Source organism: Bombina bombina, chromosome 4 (genome assembly GCF_027579735.1).
Source record: "Bombina bombina isolate aBomBom1 chromosome 4, aBomBom1.pri, whole genome shotgun sequence".
Lineage (NCBI taxonomy): Eukaryota > Metazoa > Chordata > Amphibia > Anura > Bombinatoridae > Bombina > Bombina bombina.
Genome location: NC_069502.1, coordinates 558,001,089 through 558,026,437, shown reverse-complemented (window position 1 = coordinate 558,026,437; position 25,349 = coordinate 558,001,089). Strand labels below are relative to the sequence as shown.

Below are 25,349 nucleotides of genomic sequence, written 5' to 3'. Positions count from 1 at the left end.
TTGTCATGCTTTCACATTCACGAGTTGTGTGAATGTAACCTTCTCTTTTAGCCATAAATATACATTTTAATTACTATATATTTTCCCAGACAGTAATACCCTCTATAATCTATTTTATGCTATGATGCTATGATACGATTATTGGGATTGGGTTGATTAGCTCAAAAAGAGGTCTAGCAGTAATCCAGTACTCATTATATTTATTTAAAAGAGATCATTTATTGCAATAAGTTTATGTGGTCACTTTGGCATATAGAGATATTGTCTGATAAATGATGATATTCTTACATCCTGCTCTATTCCAACTTGTTTGGTCCTAAGGAGTCTATCCTGGTATACTTCCTATAGCCTCAGTTTACAAGATGTGGGTTATTTAAATCCTCATATAATTTGCACTCTATATATATGAAACTCATCAGTGTAATTATTCTTACTTTGTTCATAACTCATCTAGGCCCATGGGTGGCCCTGAGTCATACTAGAAATCCTCCATCACCTTCCTTATATATGTATAGGTCCAAGAGCGGCCTATAGACCTATGGGAGGATGATATACTTTAAAATAGAGGTTTCTGCTATACTTGTACCATCTTTTCTAATGGCAGACACACACGTAAATCTATGATATTCTTACTAGGTTTTTTTTTCATTGGGAAATTGTATGTAACATCTGTCTAAAAACCTCAATAAAAGATTAAAGTTTAAAAAAAAAAAAAAACAACAACAAACCCTCCCCCCACAAATTTATTAAAAAAAAAAAGAAAAAAAAAAGTGATACCCTAAGCGGCATGAGTGCATTTAACACAATATTATTTTAACTACATAATAAGTGGTGATTTTGAAGCAAGGAGCCGTAATTACAAAATGTATTTAAAACCAAATTCAAAACATTTATCGGTTCGTTGTCAACCAAGGCACAGGAGTGACAAAGCTAGATGCTTATCAGTGGTGCAACAGTGACATTACCAAGAACTGGACGTCCTTCCAAAATTGATGAAAAGACGAGAAGAAAACTGGTCTGGGAGGCTGCCAAGAGGCCTACAGCAACATTAAAGGAGCTGCAGGAATATCTGTCAAGTACTGGCTGTGTGGTACATGTGACAACAATCTCCCATATTCTTCATATGTCTGGGCTATGGGGTAGAGTGGCAAGATGGAAGCCTTTTCTTACGAAGAAAAACATCCAAGTCCGGCTAAATTTTGCAAAAACACATCTGAAGTCTCCCAAAAGCATGTGGGAAAAGGTGTTATGGTCTGATGAAACCAAGGTTGAATGTTTTGGCCATAATTCCAAAAGATATGTTTGGCGCAAAAACAACACTGCACATCACTAAAAGAACACCATACCCACAGTGAAGCATGGTGGTGGTGGCAGCATCATGCTTTGGGGCTGATTTTTCTTCAGCTGGAACTGGGGCCTTAGTCAAGGTAGAGGGAATTATGAACAGTTCCAAATACCAGACAAAATTGGCACAAAACCTTCAGGCTTCTGCTAGAAAGCTGAACATGAAGAGGAACAACGACCCAAAGCATACATCTAAATCAACAAAGGAATGGCTTCACCAGAAGAAGATTAAAGTTTTGAAATGGCCCAACCAGAGCCCAGACCTGAATCCGATCGAAAATTTGTGGGGTGATCTGAAGAGGGCTGTGCACAGGAGATGCCCTCACAATCTGACAGATTTGAAGTGTTTTTGCAAAGAAGAGTCAAGTCAAGATGTGCCATGCTGATAAACTCATACCCAAAAAGACTGAGTGCTGTAATAAGTATTATTTTAGTTTTTTTGTTTACTTCCCTCCACCTAAAAGATTTCAGTTTGTTTTTCAATTGAGTTGTACAGCTTATAGGTCACATTAAAAGGTGGAAAAATTTCTGAAATGATTTATCTTTGTCTCATTTGTTTACATCACAGAAACCTGACATTTTAACAGGGGGTGTGTAGACTTTTTATATCCACGGTAGTTCCCAGCAGTGCATTGCTGCTCTTTCACCAAAAGATACCAAGAGCATAGAATAGTAGTAAATTGGAAAGTTGTTTAAAACTATGTGTTCTATTTGAATGAAAATTTTGAAGTTTCATGTCCCTTTTTTAGTTGTGAGTACATGTAAATGATTTGCATAAACACACAATATTGGGCCAAATATTCTACACATTATTTATTATACAAATTGTGTGCATTGTTGCTGAAAAGGTTTCAAACAAATGCAGTTATTGTGCATCAACTCAATTATATAAATTATATAAATATGTTTGGTAGTCTGACTCAACCACTTAAAAACGCGTGAAAGACAGTTGACACCCTGGGGACCCAAACCTAGACTTTAGAATGATAACCAGTTAAATACATGAGTATAGAGTTACCACAGATGATGTGATATAATCCATTTTATAAATGTCTGTTTTCTTTTTGGACACATAGGGGCCGAACTATCAAGCTGCAAATGGAGCTTGATGCCCCTGTTTCCGCACGAGCCTTCAGGCTCGCCGGAAACAGCTGTTATGAAACTTGACCGCCTGCACTGAGGCTGCGGACATCAATCTGCCTGATCCTATATGATTGGGCTGATTGACACCCCTGCTAGTGGCCGATTGGCCGCAAATCTGCAGGGGGCGGCATTGCACAAGTACTTTACCAGAATGCTGTCGGCATTTATTGATGTGCAGCGGACATGATACGCTACATCGTATCATGTCCGTCCACACTTTAATAAATCGGCCCCATAGAGTTAACTATCAGCTAGATTACGAGTTTGGCGTTATGAGTGAAAAAGCATCATTATGCTTCATAACGATGCTTTTTCCCTAACGCCGCTATTACAAGTCTTGTCAGAATAGGTGTACCGCACACCTTGTTGGCCGTCACGCAACGTCAGTACCGCACTTTAAAAAAATTCCTTTTTCAATGGGACTCCCATAGCGCCAGTATTACAAGTTTTGCTGTGAGGCCAAAAAGTGAGCGGTACAGCCTAAAATTACAAGATCTGTACTGCCATTTAAAGTCAGCAGTTATGAGTTTTATGCTACAAAGCTGTAGCATAAAACTCATAACTAAACTCTTAAAAAGTACACTAACAACCATAAACTACCTATTAACCCCTAAACCGAGGCCCTCCCGCATCTCAAACACTATAATACATTTATTAACCCCTATTCTGCCGCTCCCCGACATCGTCGCCACTATAATAAACCTATTAAGCCCTAAGTCGCCCTCCCACATTGCAAACACTATTTAAAGATTATTAACCCCTAATCTGCCATCCGCCCACACCGCCGCAATAATAAACCTATTAACCACTACACTGCAAGCCCCCCACAAATATACTAAAATAAACTATTAACCCCTAAACCTCTGGCCTCCCACATCACTACATAAATATATTAACCCCTAACCCTAACGTGACCCTAAGCCTAAATCTAACCCTAACACTCCCTAACTTAAATATAATTAAAATAAATCTAAATTAAACTTACAATTAGTACCTAAATAACCTATTTAAAACTAAATACATACTTACCTATAAAATAAAACCTAAAGCTAGCTACAATATAACTAATAGTTACATTGTAGCTAGTTTAGGTTTTATTTTTATTTCACAGGTAAGTTTGTATTTATTTTAACTAGGTAGACTAGTTAGTAAATAATTATTAACTATTTACTAACTACCTAGCTAAAATAAATATACATTTACCTGTAAAATAAAACCTAACCTGCCTTACGCTAAAACCAAACATTACAATCAAATAAAATAAATTAAATTAATAAAATACAATTATCTACATTACAAAAAAATAAATACTAAATTACACAAAATAAAAAACAAAATTATCAAAAATAAAAACCAATTACTTCTAATCTAATAGCCCTATCAAAATAAAAAAGCTCCCCAAAATAAAAAATTTAAAAAACCCTAGCCTACACTAAACTACCAATAGCCCTTAAAAGGGCCTTTTGCGGGGCATTGCCCCAAAGAAATCAGCTCTTTTACCTGTAAAAGACAATACAAACAACCCCCCAACAGTAAAACCCACCACCCACACAACCAGACCCCCCAAATAAAATTCTATCTAAATAAACTTAAGCTAACCATTGCCCTGAAAAGGGCATTTGGATGGGCATTGCCCTTAAAAGGGCATTTAGCTTTTTTACATTGCCCAAACCCTAAACTAAAAGTAATACCCACCCAATAAACCCTTAAAAAAAACCTAACACTAACCCCCGACGATCCACTTACAGTTTTCCAAGACCGGACATCCATCCTCATCCAGGCAACAGAAGTCTTCATCCAAGCGGGCAGAAGTCCTCATCGAAGCTGGCAGAAGTCTTCATCCAAGCGGAATGAAGTCTTCATCCAGACAGCATCTGCTATCTTCATCCATCCGGCGCAGAGCGGGTCCATCTTCAAGACATCCAGCGCAGAGCATCCTCTTCTTCCGATGGTCGCTGAAGAATTAAGTTTCCCTTTAAGTGACATCATCCAAGATGGCGTCCCTTACATTCCGATTGGCTGATAGAATTCTATCAGCCAATAGGAATTAAAGGGGAAAAAATCATATTGGCTCTTGCAATCAGCCAATAGGATTGAGCTCACATTCTATTGGCTGATTGGAATAGCCAATAGAATGTGAGCTCAATCCTATTGGCTGATTTTTGTTTGGTCAAATTTACAATATTCTTTCTGTACTGTACTTTCTGTATTGTACTGTATTTTACATAAATAAAGAATAAAAAAAAAAATATTATGTTTGGAGTAATATAAGTAATATTGAGTAATTTACACACAAAAAAATACTGTTCAAATTTCTTGAATGTTCCGTTAAACCTAATTGAACTCTATTCCCCTGCAGATAGGCTTTTATTATTACAATAAATAAAATATGAGCTATGATGTGGTTATACCTGTCAGTCTGTTGTGCTTCACCAGTAAATAGTGCTGGCTCTGGGTGTTCTCTGAGTAATACGTAAAACAAATGATCATGTTACACCTGTTTAGCGTTTCTTAGAGACAGAGGACGGCTTTGTTAATGATCACAGCAAGAGCTCTTCAGAGGTGAGGGGATTATTATGATTTTTTACTGTGTATAGATAAAAGATGTCTTGCTCTCCTGTCAATGGTAAGTTATATGTGCATAATATATATATATATATATATATATATATATATATATATATATATATATATATATTTATATTGTTTAATTCTGAAAAAAATGTTATTATTACCAGATAGCATACTTTTGTTTTTATCTTTTACATTATAAAAATAATGTTCTTGCAGGGTTCTAAACATTAATGTAGATCATGCTCATTTCCTGTTAATATTAGTATAATGGACTGAATGCCTAGTGTATCCAGGAAATAATAAGATATTTGTAGCTTCAGTATCCAATATAAAGAAATAATATACATTTAGATAACAAATCTATAACAGATAAGGAAATTATAAAGCTTTGTATAAAATGCTCAAGTGTTGAGGAATTTGAATTGCTGAGAAAAAAATGGATTCCAAAAAAAAAATACAAAATACATTTTGATACATTTTACCATTTGTATTCATGGTTAGACTCATACATATATTCACACCTTGCAGTTTATAATTTGTATGAATCAATACCTTCATATGCTACAATTGATTGTTAGAGTTTTCACTAATGTAATACATTTTTAGACAAAATACCATTGTAAATGTAATACAAAGCCGTACTTCTTAATATTACAATTTATAGTTTTGGTTGGTATACAGTATATATATATATATATATATATATATATATATATATATATATATATATATTTATATAATACATACACATGCACATACACACACACACACAGATATACACACTAATACTTTACTTGTCCAAAACAGCAGAAAGCCCATTACTAAATAAAATTCAAATAGCAACCATTTATGTGTTTATACATACATAACAATGTAATAACTTTATTATCTGTTTATACATACATAACAATGTAATAACTTTATTATCTGCACTCACAGAAAAAAATATTTAATATATGAGATTTCTATACTCTAAGAATCATTTTTAAAATAAGAAAAAAATGAAAGTGGAGATAAATTGATAAAATGATTGATAGAACCATATGATAAAATTGATTGGTAGTGTTTTCACTAATGTAATACATTTTTAGACAAAATACTATTGCAAATGTAATACAAAGCTTGCTGGAATCATAAGAAGTAGTGCAGTCTAATACTTGTACTTCTTAATATTATAATTTATATTTATGGTTGGAATATATGTACAGTATATATACATACTAATTAATACTTGTCAAAAATGGCAGAAAGTCCAATAAAAAATAAAATTCAAATGGCAACCATTGATGTGTTTATACATATATAACAATGTAATAACTTTATAATCTGTACTCACAGAAAAAAAAAACAATATTTAATATATATTATTTCTATACTCTTAATAAGAATAATTTTTAACGAAAGAAAAATAAAAGTGGAAAATCGATTTGGCTTGTGTACAAATATGTATAGCAAGAATGTACAGAGAACAATAAAGATGTAATGTTGCATAATGATAAAATAATAGACTACTGATTAATCAGCAGCTCATATTCTCTTATGCATGGATAATCTGTTAGTCAACACTAGGGCCTGGCTGAAATTTTCTCTACCGTAGATTTGAATACAGCTGAAGTTTAAACAATATATATATATATATATATATAATATTAGTCCCCAGGAGAAACTATTTGCTTTAGTTTATACCGCACATTTATATGAAGTATTTTTATGGCTAAAAAGATATATATAAATATTATTATTATTATCGGTTATTTGTAGAGTGCCAACAGATTCCGCAGTGCTAGATATTTTGATAATTTATTAAAAAGACAGGAATGTCCTGATTTTACATTCTATTGAAAATTCCCAACCATACCTCTGTTTTACAAGTGTACAAATATAGCTAATCCTAATATAGCTAATCCTTAATCCTAAAATTATATATATATATATATATATATATATATATATATATATATATATATATATATATATATATATATATATATAAATAAAAAAAAAAAAAAAACAGATAGAGTCCAGCACTATACCCATAGGTATTTTCACAAATTGTGTGCTTGTCACTGTGGAGTATCAGCAAAACTTCAATTTGTAAAGTCCATGCATAAAGTGTGACAGCACCACAACACAAAGGTTTTTAAAGGTGAAAAATTCTTTCTTTATTGGGATATAACAACCTTAAAAGCAGCGACGTTTCGGACCTACATGGTCCTTAATCATGTAGCACTCACAAAAAGAGGAGTACAAAAGGGAGAAGGGGTGTTTCAAAACATAAATATAGGAATAGGTAGTAGAATATAAGGATCACATTTGTAATTCCTTCCCCTTGATATGTAGCTGTGTGGTCAAATGTTTGCAACCCAAAGTGCTATTGTCTAGAACCACCCTATTTATTGTAGAAAACAATATTACAGAAACCTGGAGGGGGATATTACATGTATAAAAGGTGGCTCTATAATGGGAGCAGATAGGACTATGGGGCCAAGGCTGTATTTGAAAGGGGTGGCACATATGGAGAGAATATTCTGGTGAATAGTGTTATTTAACAGGAATGTCTCTTATATGGAGGTCCATAAATTGGGTAATAATATGTTCTTATGTGAAACTTTCAATCTGCTGACCTTCAATATTTGAGACTACTGACCTGGAGGTTGAGTTTAAATTGTAGTGAACAGTGCCATCTTTAATATTGACTGGACCCTGGGCAAACATTTTCTTGCCCCCCCCCGTGCAATTTCGCTCACCCCAACATCCCAAACAACAACTTAATCAATTTATTTTATATATTTTTTTAAATTATTAGCCCAGCAGTGGATCATCCACTGCTGGGCTAATCATTAAAAAAAAATTGCAATATGTGAAACTGGACCTAAGCAGTAATAATAAGTAAATAAATATATAAATTCCTCAACTCTGGATTAATTTAATATGCTTTTGAATGTGATTCTGGTGTGAGGTTAGCTGGTTAAAGAGATTTAGGGCAGCCAACAGGAGCAAAGAAAGGTAAAGACTGAGGCGGAAGCATGGAGGTGCAGACAAGTATAAGTTTACTGACTGGAATAGTAGAACTACTATGGGAAGCTGTAAAATATGAGACAGAGAGAAATAAAAACTATAGAAATAAACCTTACCTTAATGTGTGAAGTATCAGCATGACACTATACATCAGCCACAGCAGCACATGTCACTATTTTGCTAGGAACAAGTTCCCTCTCATCCTGCACTAGACAATGCTGCATGGGGGAGGGGCATGTGTACACTCACTTATTCTTCCCACTGACACCTTTCTACAAAGCACTGTTCCCCTAACAAACTTCAGTTAGTTGATCTTAGAGCCACAGCAGAAAGAGCAGAGCTAATTGGACCAGCAGACTGGATGCTGTCTGCCCAAGGCTGCATGGATAACGACGAGTCACACAGACTCAAGACTGAAGAGATCAGTATGTACAGCTGCACAGATGGTCAAATCCTCACGTGCCTGCCACAACAGTTTTCTGCTGCATGTGCCTACCCAGAAACAATCCCCACCACCAGAGCAGTTACCTGGTAACAGTGTTAACCCCAGCAGGACCTTTTCTGATGCAGTGGGATTGGCTGGATGCTGAGTTAGGGCTTAGCATTCAGTGCTGCACAGTGCACATCTAAAACAGCACATGGCACTAGCTTGAAATGTCACATGACATCGGCACGGTCTGGCACAGTTTCTCACAAATAAATATAAGCAGAGAACTTTTGACTGTGACAACATTAGGACTGACTGTGTGTGTCCCCCATGTCACATGACATCAGCAGTCTGGCATGAACTTAAAAAAAATATATTTTGTTTTGTTTTGTTAGGACTCTTAGGCCCCTCAACAAAGACTGGGACCTGGGCAGCTGCCCCTTTTGCCCCGTGTTAAAGACGGCCCTGGTAGTGAGCAGTGAGTTGGGGGGTCATTATGTTTTTGGACTCAGCCTCTTTGCTTATCTAAATCTATAAAATAACCCTGATATATTGTATATTAGTAATGCTTCACATTACCAAGAATATATTGCTATTTGTATAAGTAAAACAACAATTTCATATCTAACTCCAACCTTCCTCATTTTAGAGGAGTTAAAAGAAAAAATTATATATATAATTTTAACTAAAAAAAAACACAGGAAAAATATTACCAGTATTGTCCTTGTTATTGAGTTTAACACTAATAAGTACACATCATTAAAGGGATATGAAACCCAATTTTTTTTTCTTTCATGATTCAGATAGAGCATGAAATTTTAAGCAACTTTCTAATTTACTCCTATTATCAATTTTTCTTCGTTCTCTTGAAAAAATTGGGTTTCATATCCCTTTAACAACGAAAAGTACAATATACTTGTAAATGCATTACATTTAGTGCTGCATATAGTTTGATATATAAATAATTATAACTATTCACAACTCAGCCCTAAACTTTGCAACAAAGAACTAACAATCAGTATAGAACAAAACAGCAACATACATAAGACTGTCATCTGTGCACAGACAAGTCAAACACAGTGTCATGAAACTGGAGTGAAACAGAACATTCTGTTTTTCTGCAGTAGTTAAACAAAAATGAAACTTTGCATACTTTCACATCTCATTTGCTTGTTTTTAGTATTAATGTCATTGTTAAGAAAAACAGACTTTTGTAATTACATAAATGGCCCCCAATTTCATCCCACTAGTGTTTGCCCTGCAACAACGTTGAATTCATGTTTTATTGGTTTATTTTTGCTTCTTTTATATAGCATTCCAATCCTTTTAATTTAGTTAAGCTGCTTGAATTATGAGTATAATATAACCAAATCAGGTTTTCGTACACTCAGGTTGGGTCTTTTCTCTGGATTTTTATTGAAAGTTCCAAACACTTATATGGAAGAAAAAAGTACACAGCCAAAGTAAAATTAAAACATGATGCTTACCTCATGCAGCTTTTTAAGTTTTAAGATAAAATAATATAAAATAGGGAAATTAAATATGTATTACATTTTCTTTTTAAATTGGACATCTGTCTATAAAGAAAGTTTTTTGATCTTATGCTTGTGAGCATCTCACTGCCCACCAATATTTCAGATTTATAGTTTCTGGGTCTTGGCAGAGCTTGGCAGGTAGGCAAAAAGACAGGTTGATATTCGAATATCAGCCTAGTTTGCATATGACCCTTATTTTATTTACAATAGAGAAAGCTTACATCATTTTTAAATGATGAAGCCATCTTATTTAACTAAATAGACAATAGCAAAATGTAAGCAATTAGAATACGTCATTGGAAAATTCAGCTTTTTTTGTGTTTGGTTTAAGGACAAACACATCTCTACGAATCCATACATTTGCATAGAACGCTGGTATGTCTGTGATGGACCAAAATCATCTTCTCTAGGTGACATTATTATAAAATGCAAATCTTCCTAAAGAACTACTATGAAGTAGTGCAGTTTTCCGCTGAACTGAAGTTCATAGGTCCTACTCAATACAGTTTGTATTTGTGATATGTTTTTAATTATAATAGTAATGATAGCTAAGACTAATATGCCTTAAAGGGACATGAAACACAACATTTTTCTGTCACATTTCAGACAGATCATACAATTTAAATAAGTTTCAAGTGTACTTTTATGATAAAATTTGCTTAATTTTCACTGTATCTTTTGGTGAAAGAGCAGTATTGCCGTATTGGAGCTAACCGAACACCTGGAAAACCAATTAGAAGAGGCATTTACGTGCAGCACCAATCAGCAGCTAGCTCCCAGTAATGCATTGCTGCTCCTGAGCCTGCCTTGATATGCTTTTTGCTAGAAGACAATAAGAGAAGGCGCCACAATAGTGTGAAATCCGTGGTATATTGTCCCCACGCAAGCAGTGAGTATTACTTACTAGATGTAAAGCACTTGAGAAGTGCCACAGGTACAAGCTGGACTATTGATAGCTGCCCAGCGAGCTATATCCACGAGCTGCAGGATGAAAAGCAGATTCCCAGCGTCTCAGTCTCATATATATATCCGTCACGATCTTCGTAGTATGTTCAGCAATTACTCTGCCCGCTTGTAATATCCAGCAGGCTTGCAATGGAAAAGATCGTGCAGAAAAAACTTTGTGATGGCAAGAAGGTTTTTAAAAAACACAGTTAAAGTTTATTAAAAACCATATACACAACGCGTTTCCCAGTTCAACAACCGTTTCATCAGGTGTAAAGTATTCAAATGCCATCACAACTTATAAAACAAATTCGGCGTCTCAAGCCGATTAGTGCGTCTGCGCACTAGGAGTATGAACCAATAGAATCCCTGCCTTGAGCCGGCTAAGTAGTGATAGGTTAGCTAATTGTAGGTGTGTTCCCTATCCAACCAAACAGCTGATCGAAAATGCTGACAGCCGCTGCACTGATCGCTGGTCAATACGTGGTAAGACGACTAAGTATGAGTGTGTTACCTGTCCCCCCAACCACTGATCAATCGTACTAGCAGCCATTGCCATGACAGCTAATCACTAAGATACGGATATTCTTTATTTCACAATTTAGCGTTTTAAAATTAGCCAACATTCATTCGCAGCTGACAGGGTAAAAATTGATGCTCATATGTCAGGATACTATATATTCATTTAAAAAACATACATTACGATGATGTGACATATATTGTGACTCACACATCCTGTAATCTGCAATATATGTTAATTCAATTACATATATATATATATATATATATATCGATAATAAAAATTCTATAACAAACAAAAACAAAAAATAAAAAATGTATCAATACATAATTATAGTAAAATAATATACTGATGAATCAACCAAATATATTAAATGATCCAGTACATCAATTAGAGATATTATAGCCAATTAAGTCTACTACAAATAAATGGCTGGCCTCTTAAATATATAGAGAAATAAAAATATTAAAACAAAACTCCGTACAATAAAAAAATATATATTGATATTAAAATATACGCTCCAAACATTAAAATAATATATATATATATATATATAGAGGGATATAACCAGCTTATGTATATTATTGTCCAATAATAATTATCATACAAAAAAACTCAGAGTACCCAATGTGTGTGAGAACTGATTCTAATGTCCATATGATTCTATGACTATAACCGGTTCAGAGGTAGACTGTTGTTTCATGGACCTTTACATAGTCTTGATTGGAACAAAAAAATTTATAACACACATATAAAAACACTCAATTAAAAGCAGCCATATCAATATTTTCATTAAGACCATGTGGTTTAAGAGTTTTCAACCTCCATATCCAGTATGTCTCTCGTTGTTGTAAATGAATATATCTATTCCTACCCCATTTGGGTGCTATATACTCAATTGGGAAAATCTTAAAGGTATCTATTTCTCCTGTATGGAATCTCTCTTTGTGACGAGGCACACTATGATTTATAATTGGTTTCTTCAGATTTCTTAAGTGTTCCCCCCACCTCTTTTTTAGGGGTCTCGACGTTCTCCCAATATATTGAACCCCACATTTACATTGTAATAAATATATCACAAATGCAGAATCACAAGTGAAGTGTGATGATATATTAAAAATTTCCTTAGTAGAATGGGAGATAAATTCGATTTTGTTCAACAAACATGGGAATTTATCTCCCATTCTACTAAAGAAATTTGTAATATATCATAACACTTCCCTTGTGGGCAGCTATCAATAGTTCAGCTTGTACCTGTGGCACTTCTCAAGTGCTTTACATCTAGAAAGTAATACTCACTGCTTGCGTGGGGACAATATACCACGGATTTCACACTATTGTGGCGCCTTCTCTTATTGTCTTCTAGCATTCACTCATCATTCTGGTGGCCTACCAGTTTCGGGAGAAGTCTAGCAGCCGCATATCATATTGCTTGTGGACACACAGCCCAACGAAACCCTGGAGAACTTTGGGTTTGATTTGAACATTACTTTATTCACCTATTAGGATTTGTTCCTTTATATCATTAGAAACATATGTATCTATATTTGATTTCATTTATGGTACACCAGTTTGATACATTGTCCACCAGTTACTTTTAAACACTTTGTATGCACACACAGTGCATTATTTATACACCTTTACACTTGTATTAGCATATTGTTGTGTTTGTTTTTATGCTAAGGTATTTTACTTGGCTATGCACAGGTCTATTTGACCCGGTTAAAATTGTTTTTCTTGGCACATGTACACTGTCTTGGAATGATATAATGATATAATTTCTATAGATAGTCTGTAATATTTAAATCATATAGTTCTGACTCCAGGGGCTCCATGTACTAAGCCAGGGGTGTCAAACTCAAATTCATCGGGGGCCACATCAGCAGTTTGGTCACCCTCAAAGGGCCTCAAAGGGCCGGTTGTATAGGACTATATATATTATATCATGCTGGTGGTATTGATATTTAAAGAGCTAGGGAAGGCTTAGCAATGCATTAGGGCTAACAACTGCTGGCTTCTGCTTATTATGGGCCTCTGGTTGTGGTTTATTATAAAATTAATCAGTGAGTAGAGTAGTCAGTAATAAATTATAGATGGCGCCAGTGCCAGACCCCTCCCTTAAGTTCAGAGACCCCCATCAATATGTGGACAGACAGTGACACAGTGCCCCCCCTCCCCCATCCCCAGCCTGGCCATTCAAGATTTTCCAGCCATCAATCTGTGGACAGACAGCAGTGACAGACAGTGCCCACCCTGGCCCCCCATCCCCAGCCTGGCCATTCAAGATTCTCCTACCTGGCTGTACTGATGGTCGACACTGTGGACCTGGACTAGTTGTCTGACTCCACTCGTGACTGAGCTACCTGCAGCCTGCTGCCTGTCTGGAGACGTCACGTCAGGCGGCCATGGCTGTATCCCTCTGCTTTCTCCTGCTCTCATTCAGAGTGAGTGACGTCACGTGAGGCAAGTGAGCTGCGCCTGGTCACCAGTCCTCCACTGACACAATCACAATACGCATGCATGGCGCGGCGTGCACTCACTCGGACCTCCCCCCCATAATGATCAATAGGCAGTATTAAGCTATCTATGCCGGGCGGCCGGGCCAGCACACTGTGGGAGGGAGAGGAGTGGGACGGGAGGCGGCAGTGACAGTCAGTGAGGAGGCACACAGGCAGGCTAGGCAGCAAGTCAGTACTCTGCTATGCATAATAATAATAAAGCGGCGGCTACACGGGCCACATGACAAGGTCTGGTGGGCCGGATTCGGCCCGCGGGCCTTGTGTTTGACACCCGTGTACTAAGCAGTCAGCGAGCTACCCGCAACAAATCTCACGTCAAAACTCGCAAACTGATATGTACAAAGTCGTCAACTATGTTCAAACTCGCATCTTTAAAATTGTGAGCGTACTTATCCGCCAAACCTCGCTACCTCTCCATTTTTCACTGTAATTAAACACATTTGACCACCAACTCGCCAAAAACGAATGTACTAAAAAATCTATTTGTCCGCTCGCTACAATTTCCGCTCCCACCTCGTTATTTTTGCCTCGCCACCTTTTAGGTGGCAGGCAAGGTACAAAACAATAGGAAAGTCAATCTAGACGCCAGTCTAGACATATATAAAAAGCAGTAATATCAGCATTGTACAGCATAACTGGCGTCTAATTTGTCTCTCATTTCCATGTACATAAATTGCGCCAAATTTGTCGACTGTAATTAAAGAGTAATCTATATTTTAAATTTGTATTGTATAGTTGTCAATCTTTATAATTATTTTTATATTAATATTTATATATTATCAGATCTAGATGAAGCCATATCCAAATTGTAAATAAATATTACAAAAATAACGCTCTGTTATCACTCTTCAAAAAATTTTGAACAATAATAAAGTTGTTTAGATAAGTTGAACTTTTATAGGAGCAAAATTCTATTCCCGCGACTACTATGATGTTCGTGACACCTTGCATGTCACGTGTTAATAATTGGCCAGACAATTCAACTGAAAGTTAAGTACATCAGCTTAGTCGCGGCGAGCGAGGCGTCAAATTTATCAATAATCCGCCACTGCTCGCGGCGGGCTAGACTTGTCTATTTATTGGGGGATTATTAGTACATAGTGACAGCGGACACCATTTCGCCCGCGGCGAGTAACGGCGAGTTTATCCGCTTCTAAAATGACGGATGAATTGACGGCTTAGTACATGGAGCCCCAGAGCTACCTTGATAGGGTCGTTGTGAAACACTATTGTTATTCACTGTTTTCAGGCGCCTTAAATATTTATCACTTTTTTATATGCTTTTTAACTGAGGATATTAATAGAATGAAGCACATTAGATAATATAAGTAAATTGGAACATAGTTTAAATTCACATGCTCTGTCTGAATCATGAAAAAAAGTTTTGTGTTTCACGTCTCTTTAGCTTAGAGATTCACACCTTATTTATTTGTATTTTTATGTATTTATTTATGAATGCATAGCTTAAGAACAAGCAAATGTGCAGTCAAATAAATATTTGATAACCTTAATCATGTAGTGGCAAGTAGACGTGTGTATTTGTTTTCAAAAAAAGATTTTTTGCATTCGTCCAAAAACATTAAGCAAATGTCTCTTTAATGAAAAATTAATAAACAGTATGCATGAAAGATGAACATTTAGTTGATTTATTTGTGCAGTTAAAACCATTGCTCTAAAGGTGGGATTGGGCTTTGTGCAGCCTGTCCTTACCCCAAGCAGCTGGCTTGCAGCAGTAGCACTAGACAGTACTTAAAGGGACAAGAAACCCAAACATTTTCTTTCATGATTCAGATAGAGAATACAATTTTAAACACCTTTGTAATTTACTTCTATTATTTAATTTGTTTTATTCCCTTGGTATCATTTGTTGAAGGAGCAGCAATGCACTACTGGTTTCTAACTAAACACATGGGTGAGTCAATGACAATCGGTATATATATGCAGCGACCAATCAGCAGCTAGAACATAGATTCTCTGCTGCTCCTGAGCTTTCATAGATAAACCTTTCAGCAAAGGATAACAAGAAAATGAAGCAAATTAAATAATAGAAGTAAATTGGAAAGTTGTTTAAAATCGTATTATGTATCTGAATCATGAAAGAAAAATTTTGGGTTTCATGTCCCTTTAAACTTTATTTAAGTTTAAGATGCTTCCCAGCTGCTCCTATACTGCCATGAAGATGTTTCCCCCACAGGAAATAGAGGATGAATGGATTTTGTTTGTTAACAAAATAATTTTTAATGACCCCTTAAAGAATACTGACTGAAAAATCTATTTATAGTGACAAATGATTTGTCAGAAACACATTTTTCAAATGTGCACGTCTAGACTGGCAATGGTTAAAGGGACATTAAACATGAAATACATTTCATACCTCTCTAATCATGGGTGCACACATTTTGGAACCTAGGTTTCACTGCAGGTCTCTGAAAAAGAGCTGCTGCACATGTGCAAATACATCTCAGCACTAAAATGCTATGAACACTAAGGGGGATATTTATCAAAGCGTTAACTGAAAATACGATTGAATCCCACGTCATATTTGTCACAAGATTGATCCGCCGTAGTTATCAAAACGTCAAGATCGTCAAATGTTGACATTTGTGACGTAATATACGCTCCTGCGATCTCAATCCGACGCAGATCGAAGCTTGCGTCATTACAGGTGTTTCAAATTCACATTCGACTCTATTTGACCCTTTTCCCAATTTATCAAACATTTAACAGGTATGCTCGGGTCTATTCCGACGCAGCATACCTAGTTTTCAATCCGCCACCCTTGAGGCCGTGGATGCCATAGAAATCAATGGGAGTCGGAAAACACAGAAAGCTTATGTTTGATGCTGCAAGAGAATGAAGTATATGACATAATAAAAGTAAATTAGAAACTTTATTAAAATTGTATACCCTTTCTAAATCAAACAATATTATTGCTCCACATTTGGTGCACTAGTAGATATAGGGATACAAATGAAAAATAAATTACTACTTATGGATTATGTTACAAGTTTTGCCCCAAACTTGTTGCACTAATAAATATAGAGATAAAAATGAAATAATTAAACAACATAATATAGCTAACGTCCTTTTTGTTTTTTTGGAAAAATCTATTTGCACCATGTTTAAGCCATGTAATACAAGTCCCACTCTTCACTTCGCACAAAATTTGACGCAACACTTTTCGCAACAATTATGACGCAAACTCCTAAACAACCCACACATTAGTGATTTTTTCAACCACTTTTAATTGGAATATGCATAATCACATGATTTATGACATCAGCCAATCTGATTCAAATATACATTTTAAACTATCATTAACGAATCAAATTGCTTTTTACTTGTGTCATTGATAACTCATCATCAGTAAGTGCCATTTGTTACATTGTGTATTATACTTTGAAAGTATGTATACATGAAATTAGTATTAAAGATAAACATTGATGCTGACATTAGGACACACAGTGTAATATTTTAGACAATGATCTTAAAATTCGAATTGATGTTTGATTCAATATAATCTTAAGATGATAGCTCAAAGGGATAGCCCACCTAACATTAAACTGTCATGAATCAGATACTGCAGAAATTAAAATCACCCCTTTACTGTCGTGCTATTTTCAGTGTATTTCTTCCTCCTCTTAAATTTCTTTTTCCAGTAAGAAATGTCATCTTATATGCCAGCCCATTTTATAACACCTTTGTAGGGTTGATTTTTAAAACTAGATTGCAATCAGAAGGGGTTACACAGGTACAGAAAGAAAACTGGCCCAGCTCTTAAAATATCCAATGATTGCAAAAAAAATCATATGATACCCTGATTATATGTTATATTCGCAATTATTCCTGCTCAGAATAATAATACATTTACACTATATACATATAAATGGTAGGGACATGTAAATATGTTTGCAAAAGATTTCTGACATAACACACGCACACATATATATATATTATTATTATTATTATCAGGTATTTGTAGAGCGCCAACAGATATACACACAAGTATGTGCAAAGATACAGTATATGTACAAATTCTAGCATTAATAATAAAAAAATAAAAAAAACATGAGATAAAAGCATATAATGACTTCTAGAAATGCAAATACACATTAATTTATGTGAAAGTATCCTATAACAAATAAATATAACAATAACTATCTATGAGATATTGTTTGTTGAGGTATAAATGTAGCTATTTCTTAGACATTAACAGATGAAAAATAAAAGATTAGCTTTAGAGAAATGTGCTTGTTCAAGTTGGGAAAAACTAGAATAACTGCGACATTGATGACTGTTAGTTAACAACAGTCCGATGCTCATCGCGCTGTACTTGACGCGCGTGTTTTTGACATTTTTTAAAACAAATAAGGGCATCGTATGTGGATCCGTGGCAGCGATGTCTGGCGAGCGTATTGAAGCCGGCGAATGCACAGAGATTGACGCTTTGATAAATATCCCCCTAGATTTCAATATTGTAACATCCGTGACTAGATGGAAGCAGTGAATAACCTCACTGCCATTAAAATTTATTTAATGGTGCGTTATTTATCACCTTTGCTCATGTGTAAACACTGCCAGAAGTAAAATTTGAACGCATGCGGGTTAGTGTTCATATCAAAGTTTAAAATAAATTGTTAATGCGTGAGTAAAAGCCGACAATGTGCTAACTTCAGGTCTTTGGATATCGCGACTGCGCAAATTTCTTCTCTCTATAGACTTCAATGGAGAGTGCAACTTCAAAAAACTCCTAACACCTATTGCTCGTGCATTAACCGGACACTGTGTTAGACCTACAGCGCTAACCCGAAATGAGTAATAAATATTTTACATTCCTATGTTCTTTACATAGGATAACATTTTCTTTGTATTATATTTATTTTTATATATATCCAATGTTTTTTTGTTTTTTTTAAAATGTATATCTATATCTATATATCTATTTGAATATATACAGGTTAAGATATACACAGATATATAGAAATACATATTTAAAAATACAAAGAACATTTTATTATATATTGGAAACATTGGAATGTAAAATATTTAAAGTTAAAACCATAATTCCTATTAATATTCAATAAAAATTATTTTTCTTATTTTCAGGTATTTGAGTGGAAGGGCTCAAAAGCCAATGTAAAATATTTAAAGTAAAAACAATAATTCATATTAATATTCAATAAAATTATTTTTCTTGTTTTCAGGTATTTGAGTGGAAAGGGTTCAAAAGTATATATAAATATGTTTATATGTGTATATATGTATGTATATACATATATACACATGTAAACACATAAATACACATTTAGAAACATACAGTATATACATAAGTAAATATACATATATAAATATGCATATTTGACATGTATATGTATATTGTGTTTGGTGCAATATCACTCCCGCACTAATGATAGAGCGTCACTTATAATGTAGCCCTTAGTGTTTTTAATATTTCTTTAAGGACATTGTATTTGTCATATGTCTTTTTTTTAATAAAAGAGTAAATTCTTTGGCAAAAATTATATGTTAATGCCAGATTATATGTTCTAACTCAAATGCAAAAACTGTGACACTTCTGGTTTTTACTTGACTAATTACAGGGATAGAAAGGTCAAAATTTAAATGTGCACAAATGCATTTTAATTTTAAAGAGAAGCATATTTGCAAAATACTTCCATTAGCACAAATGATTAGTGTTTCAGCGGCATGTGCACATATGCTCTTTGTGACTAGAGGGTCAGGGTTCAAACGGCAAGGGCCTGATGTTTAAAACTCGCTGCCATGGAATGAAATCACACAACATTTTTGAGATTTTTTGTAGACCTTAGACTGTAATATAGGAGTCTCCCTTAACCTTCACATACAAAACACTGAATAGTGAGATAAACATCTCTCAAGGTAAAATATGTGTTTCTAAAATTCTATAGTTACCCATATTAAGAGAGGGGGATTATAGCAGCTAGGTCCACATAAGAGCCCAGCCCACCAGGCATTTGCTCTGAATGCCCTATGGCCAGTCCGGGCCACTAACCGTACTGACGAGACTACTCCGATCATCTGCCTGAGTGAAGAGCTTTAGGTTATCAGACAGGGGGTATCAGAGAGCTGGCGGTAGTGTGTGCTGCGTCAATGAAGACTTAATGTGTGTCACACAAGCCACTGCTGACTCTTTAAGAAGGTGTGCTGTTTGAATGCTGGTGCACAGGGCACTTACAGGATATGTGAGTATGCTGTTGAAAGACAGTAATAACTTTTTTAGAGGCATTTTAGCTAATGGAAATATGTTTCAAATAATTTTAATTTATATTTCAAATGTATCAATGCATATTTCTGTTTTGACCTTTCTATGCTTTTAATAGTCAAAGTATTTAAGCTTGACAGATATAAAGTAAAAAGGTATGCAGCACAATGCATATAAAAAAGCACAAAATGAATGAATCAATAAATATGCAATGTAAAATATACATAATAGTTATTTGTATCTTTAGTCATTTTGTTTATTCTATCACCAACACCCTTTGATGGCACTATAGCCTCATAACATAGTTACATATTATCCTTTCTTGTGCTACATTTAGAAAAGGTTAGAAACAACCTTAAAGGAAGCAAGATCTGTAAGTCTGGAACAAAAGAAAGTAACTGCCAATTTTTTTTTTTAGTTTATAAATGTTACCATGATGATCATTTGGCAACTATACAAAAATTGTGCAACTTTATTTAAACGGTGTGTGTTCTCTTTAAAATGAAGGGCTATTATATGTTTCTGTGTGGTTGGAGGCTTTGTGGAGTTAAAACCAAAAGTGAAAAGTAAAACATCATTATTTTAGTTCATTTAAGTAAAAATGGGGGTACACAAGCGCATCTTCTGCTTTTATATGGGATCATATGATCTTCTGTTTGTTATGTGGTCAGTATGGATTTATTAGAGTCAGACTGCCTCATATAGACTAAGGTTTTTATCGATTAGCTGTATTACTGAGGGAAATGCAACTTTGTATTCCAATGAGGGATTTAAAGCCTCCCACAGAGGGTTTGCATTAGTTGTAAGTATTGTGTTGTGTGTGAAAATGAAGCGCATGTTGGGCCTCTGACTCGTGTACTTGCCTCAGTAAGTAACTATAGCTCTGAGCTGACAATAAGTTGAAGTAAAATAAAAAAAATCCCCTGTATTTTTGTGTGACAAAGCCGCTTGTGTAGGTAAAGTATTGTATTAATCACTGCTTCTGGCAGGAAGTTATGTTATGTCGACACACAGAAATAACTTGGAACTGAATGACAACGTTCATTCAAGAAGAACAGGGCATCATTGTTTGAGGATACTGGCACTTAATATTAAGTTTTAATTATTTAAATAAGACCAGCTTAGATAATAAATTAATAATAATAATAATAATAAACATGCAAATCAGCAGCATTTAAATGACATACTCTCTTTGTTATCTTGCATAGACTGGGTTACTGGACCAGTGGCTGAAGCTCAGGTACAACTGGAATCTTTAGTGACAGAAAATCTTTAAATTTAAGGACTTTAAAATTATATACTTTTTTTTATATATATATACTCAATGTAAAATGTTACTGTCGCTTTGCTTGTTTTATCTATCTGTCTTTATATGTCCAGGTTTTTGGAAATTACAAACATAATAGTATATGTTTACATTATTTATATTATTATGTGAGTGTATTTTGTTTTCTTGCAATTGTGTTGGTTCATCAGAAAGTTTTAAGGTAATTTCCAAAATAATAATATATATATATATTTCTTTTTCTACAGAAAAGTTTTAACTGGTGAGATGAGCTGGTCATTTTTGAGGGATATACTTAGCGGAGTCAATAAGTACTCCACAGGAATTGGGAGGGTCTGGCTTTCGGTTGTTTTTATTTTCCGCCTGTTGGTTTATGTGGTGGCAGCAGAACATGTGTGGAAAGATGAACAAAAGGACTTTGAATGCAACATCCGACAACCAGGCTGTGAAAATGTTTGCTTCGACCACTTCTTTCCCATCTCCCAGGTGAGGCTTTGGGCCTTACAACTAATTATGGTGTCAACACCATCACTTCTTGTTGTTCTACATGTTTCATACAGAGAAAGCAGAGAGAAAAGGCATAAGAAGAAATTATATGATAACACAGGCAGCATGGATGGTGGTTTATGGTGCACATATGTTGTAAGCCTCATCTTCAAAACCTTGTGTGAGTTTGGCTTTCTCTTACTATTTTATAAGCTATATGGTGGTTTCCATGTACCACGCCTGGTAAAATGTGATATGGATCCCTGTCCCAATCTTGTTGACTGCTATATCTCAAAGCCTACAGAGAAGACAATTTTTCTCTACTTTGTGGTGGTAACATCAGGCCTCTGTATTGTCCTTAATATTACAGAGTTAGTGTACCTTATTTTTAAATATTTATCAAAATTCTGCGTAAAAAGATATTTGGGAAGAGTGACTTCATCAAACTGTCAGTGCACAAATGAAGTAAAATCCAACCAAAAAGAAACGTTCATTTCACCTCCATTGCAACAGACTGTCCATGATATCCCTGAAGGGGTTCAACCTACTGAATAAACACAAATCAGTTATTATTTTATCTATTGTTATTCAGAAATCTATTTTTTTTTTTTACATTGTGAAGCATGTTTTTGTACAGATTATTTATATTGTCTTAAACTATTCCATTGTATGTAACCCTGTATACTATTTATAGCCACTTAAAGGGACATGAAACCCAAAATGTTTCTTTCATAATTCAGATAGAGCATACAATTTTAGTGAACTCTCCAATTTATTTTTATCATATGTGCTTCATTCTCTTGGTATAATTTGTTGAAGGAGCAATGCACTACTGGGAGCTAGCAAATGACAAGAGTCATATATGTGCAGCCATCAATCAGAAGCTTGCTCCCAGAAGTACATTGCTATTCCTGGGCCTATTAGGTATGCTTTTCTGCACAGGATACCAAGAGAACAAAGCTAATTAGATAATAGAAGTAAAAGAGAACGTTGATTAAATTGAATGCTCTATCTGACTTTACTGTCTCTTTAAAGATATATTGAACTATTCTAATTGGTTTAATGTGACAGGAGCGTCCGTCTCCAAAAGAGATGTGGAAATTGCCCTTATCTTACAGTGAGCATTAATAAAGCTAAAAAGAGCTTTTACAAAACATTTTAGCATTTTAATCCCTGCTCTTTTATATACATGGTAGAAAAGTTTGACTAGAATGTTCCTTTAATTTATTTCTTTAGCAAACACTGAAGGCTGCAATATCATCTTTAGCAATGGTTCCCAATAGCAGCACTTGAAACCTTTTTTTTATCACAGTCATACATGTATCTTAATCTTAATAGTTTAGCAGATTATCCTTAAATCTTCATTTACTAGTTGTCCTTAAGAAATTCTATGTAAAATCTCTTTTTTATTATTATTATTATTATAAGGACATAAAATCATTCTTTGCTATTGCTTAAACAGAAGTACTTGCTTGGCATCCAAAAAATGCACATTTTAGTGCTGTAATTATTGATCTTTAATGTACAGTAATAGAATAGTCAGATAGAGTTAAAGGGACAGTATACTGTAAAATAGTTTTTCCCTTAATGTGTTTACAATTGCTTTTTTTACCAACTGCAGAGTAAAACATGTATGAAAATTAGCTTTTTAAGGTGTATTTCTGTATATTAAAGCTCTGATTTTGTGTTTTGAAGCCACAACCTAATAAAATGGGTTGAGCTTGTAGGTATAATCAGATCTCATTACTGTATCACATTGTGCACATATACCTGCTTCTTTATCTTATATCTGTCCATAAAAACAATCACCAGTACCTTGAGAGAACAATGGAAAATCAACATTGTATTACCTTATCTCTGCTATATCCAACTGGGAGTGTAATTTCTTCTGCTGGCTGTGTTTACAAAGCTTATCTATAGCTGGTACGCGCGGCCACAAACTTTCAGAATAGGTGGGGATACCACATGCTAAATCAACCATTTCAAATGCCAATATAAGGGTAAAGGAGCTACTTGTAAACAATTTAATACACTCCAGCAGGTAAAGTGGATCATTGGGAACAAATTAAAGGGGAGAAATTTTTTGAATAAACTGTCCCTTTAATGTGATTTAAAGGGACATAAAAAGTGACACTAAAGTCAAATAGAACATGCATAAAAACATTAAAAAAAAAAAACACCTTCTGAGGCACAAGCGCCTATTGAACATGTGCAAGAGATCATAGTGTATTCATATATGAGTTTGATTCGCTGATTTCTGTCACATGATAGTGGGGCAGGGAAATATAAAAAAAATTGTCATAAAAAATAGACTGCTCATTTAAAGTTCAGAGTTATTACTATTGCATTGTCCCATTTGTATTTTCTGATCATGCAATTCTACTGTATTTAATGGTCCTTTAAATAGCTCTTCCTTTTATGTTAAAATGTGCTTGTCCAACTCTCCCTAAAATATAATAGAAACACATTATTTACAACCAAGCCCATACACTGTTTTTAGTTTCTAAAAAATATTTGGTTTTTATATTTGTGTTAGTTTTTAATGTGGGAAATGCTAATACCTTTTTATTTTTGTACTGTTTAATAAATGTTTAACTCTACATAGGTAAAATATATATATTTTTTCTGCATTAGTATTTACTTTAAATTTAATATTGTTTATAGTGTAAATTGTACCCAGGGATGAGACTGTTTGTATTAAAACACATGACTCATTGGTATCAGTTCTTTTCGTGTGAGGGTGTAGAAGACAAACTGTTGTTAAACAGAAACTAAACGAGGACACAGAAACAAGGGATTCAATCTCAAACTAATCATAAAGATGGTATTTTTATGAAAAAAAGGAAGAAAAAAAAAAAGAAAAAACTTGGCAGCTTTTTTTATACTTGCTGGTTTTTGAGACTTTGGTCCTGATGATCAAAAACTTGCTGCCATGGAGAGAAATATCTAAAAAATCTTTGGTATTTTATTTAGACCACACACTGTTATATAAGGAGTCTCTCCTTCACATACATAACCCTGTATAGTCAGATAAACATTTCTCAAGGTAAAATTAGCATTTCTAAAATTATGGGACCTTGCCGTACTGACGAGACTTCTTACACCATCTCCACTGAGAGGAGAGCGTTAGTTCATAGGGCCCTTTATCACAATTCCCTTGTTGTTTTTTTAATTACTATATGCTAATGATGACTGGGTGGAAGACAAGTCATGAAATAGGAACAATCCACTCCAGCATAAACATTTATATGTTATTTTAATATCTTGGATCCTCCAACCCCACAGACCACCAGATGCCCTAGCATTACTAAC

The 25,349-nt window shown here is 34.6% G+C and overlaps 1 protein-coding gene across 6 annotated transcripts; it reads left to right on the top strand.

The window, feature by feature from the left end:
• Positions 1–4,932: 4,932 nt before the first annotated feature.
• Positions 4,933–24,757, top strand: GJB7 (gap junction protein beta 7). 6 transcript variants are annotated; one of them, XM_053710517.1, is made up of 3 exons: positions 19,901–19,923; positions 21,475–21,506; positions 21,800–24,757. In XM_053710517.1, exon 3 carries the CDS (start codon positions 21,819–21,821, stop codon positions 22,590–22,592), a length of 774 nt encoding a protein of 257 aa, XP_053566492.1. In that variant the 5' UTR covers positions 19,901–19,923; positions 21,475–21,506; positions 21,800–21,818; the 3' UTR covers positions 22,593–24,757. The 6 variants fall into 6 exon arrangements, with proteins under 6 accessions (XP_053566487.1, XP_053566488.1, XP_053566490.1 ...); XM_053710511.1 differs by lacking the exon at positions 19,901–19,923 and adding an exon at positions 19,969–20,246; XM_053710512.1 differs by lacking the exons at positions 19,901–19,923; positions 21,475–21,506 and adding an exon at positions 4,933–5,049.
• The last annotated feature ends 592 nt before the right edge of the window (positions 24,758–25,349 follow it).

What these genes read in the sequence shown, in the direction of transcription:
- GJB7 (XM_053710511.1), top strand. Translation starts at nt 20,217, where the DNA reads ATGCTGGTGCACAGGGCACTTACAGGATAT. An exon ending in ACAGGGCACTTACAGGATAT is followed by an intron (nt 20,247 to 21,474) that starts GTGAGTATGCTG and finishes TATCTTGCATAG; the next exon opens with ACTGGGTTACTGGACCAGTG. An exon ending in GACCAGTGGCTGAAGCTCAG is followed by an intron (nt 21,507 to 21,799) that starts GTACAACTGGAA and finishes CTTTTTCTACAG; the next exon opens with AAAAGTTTTAACTGGTGAGA.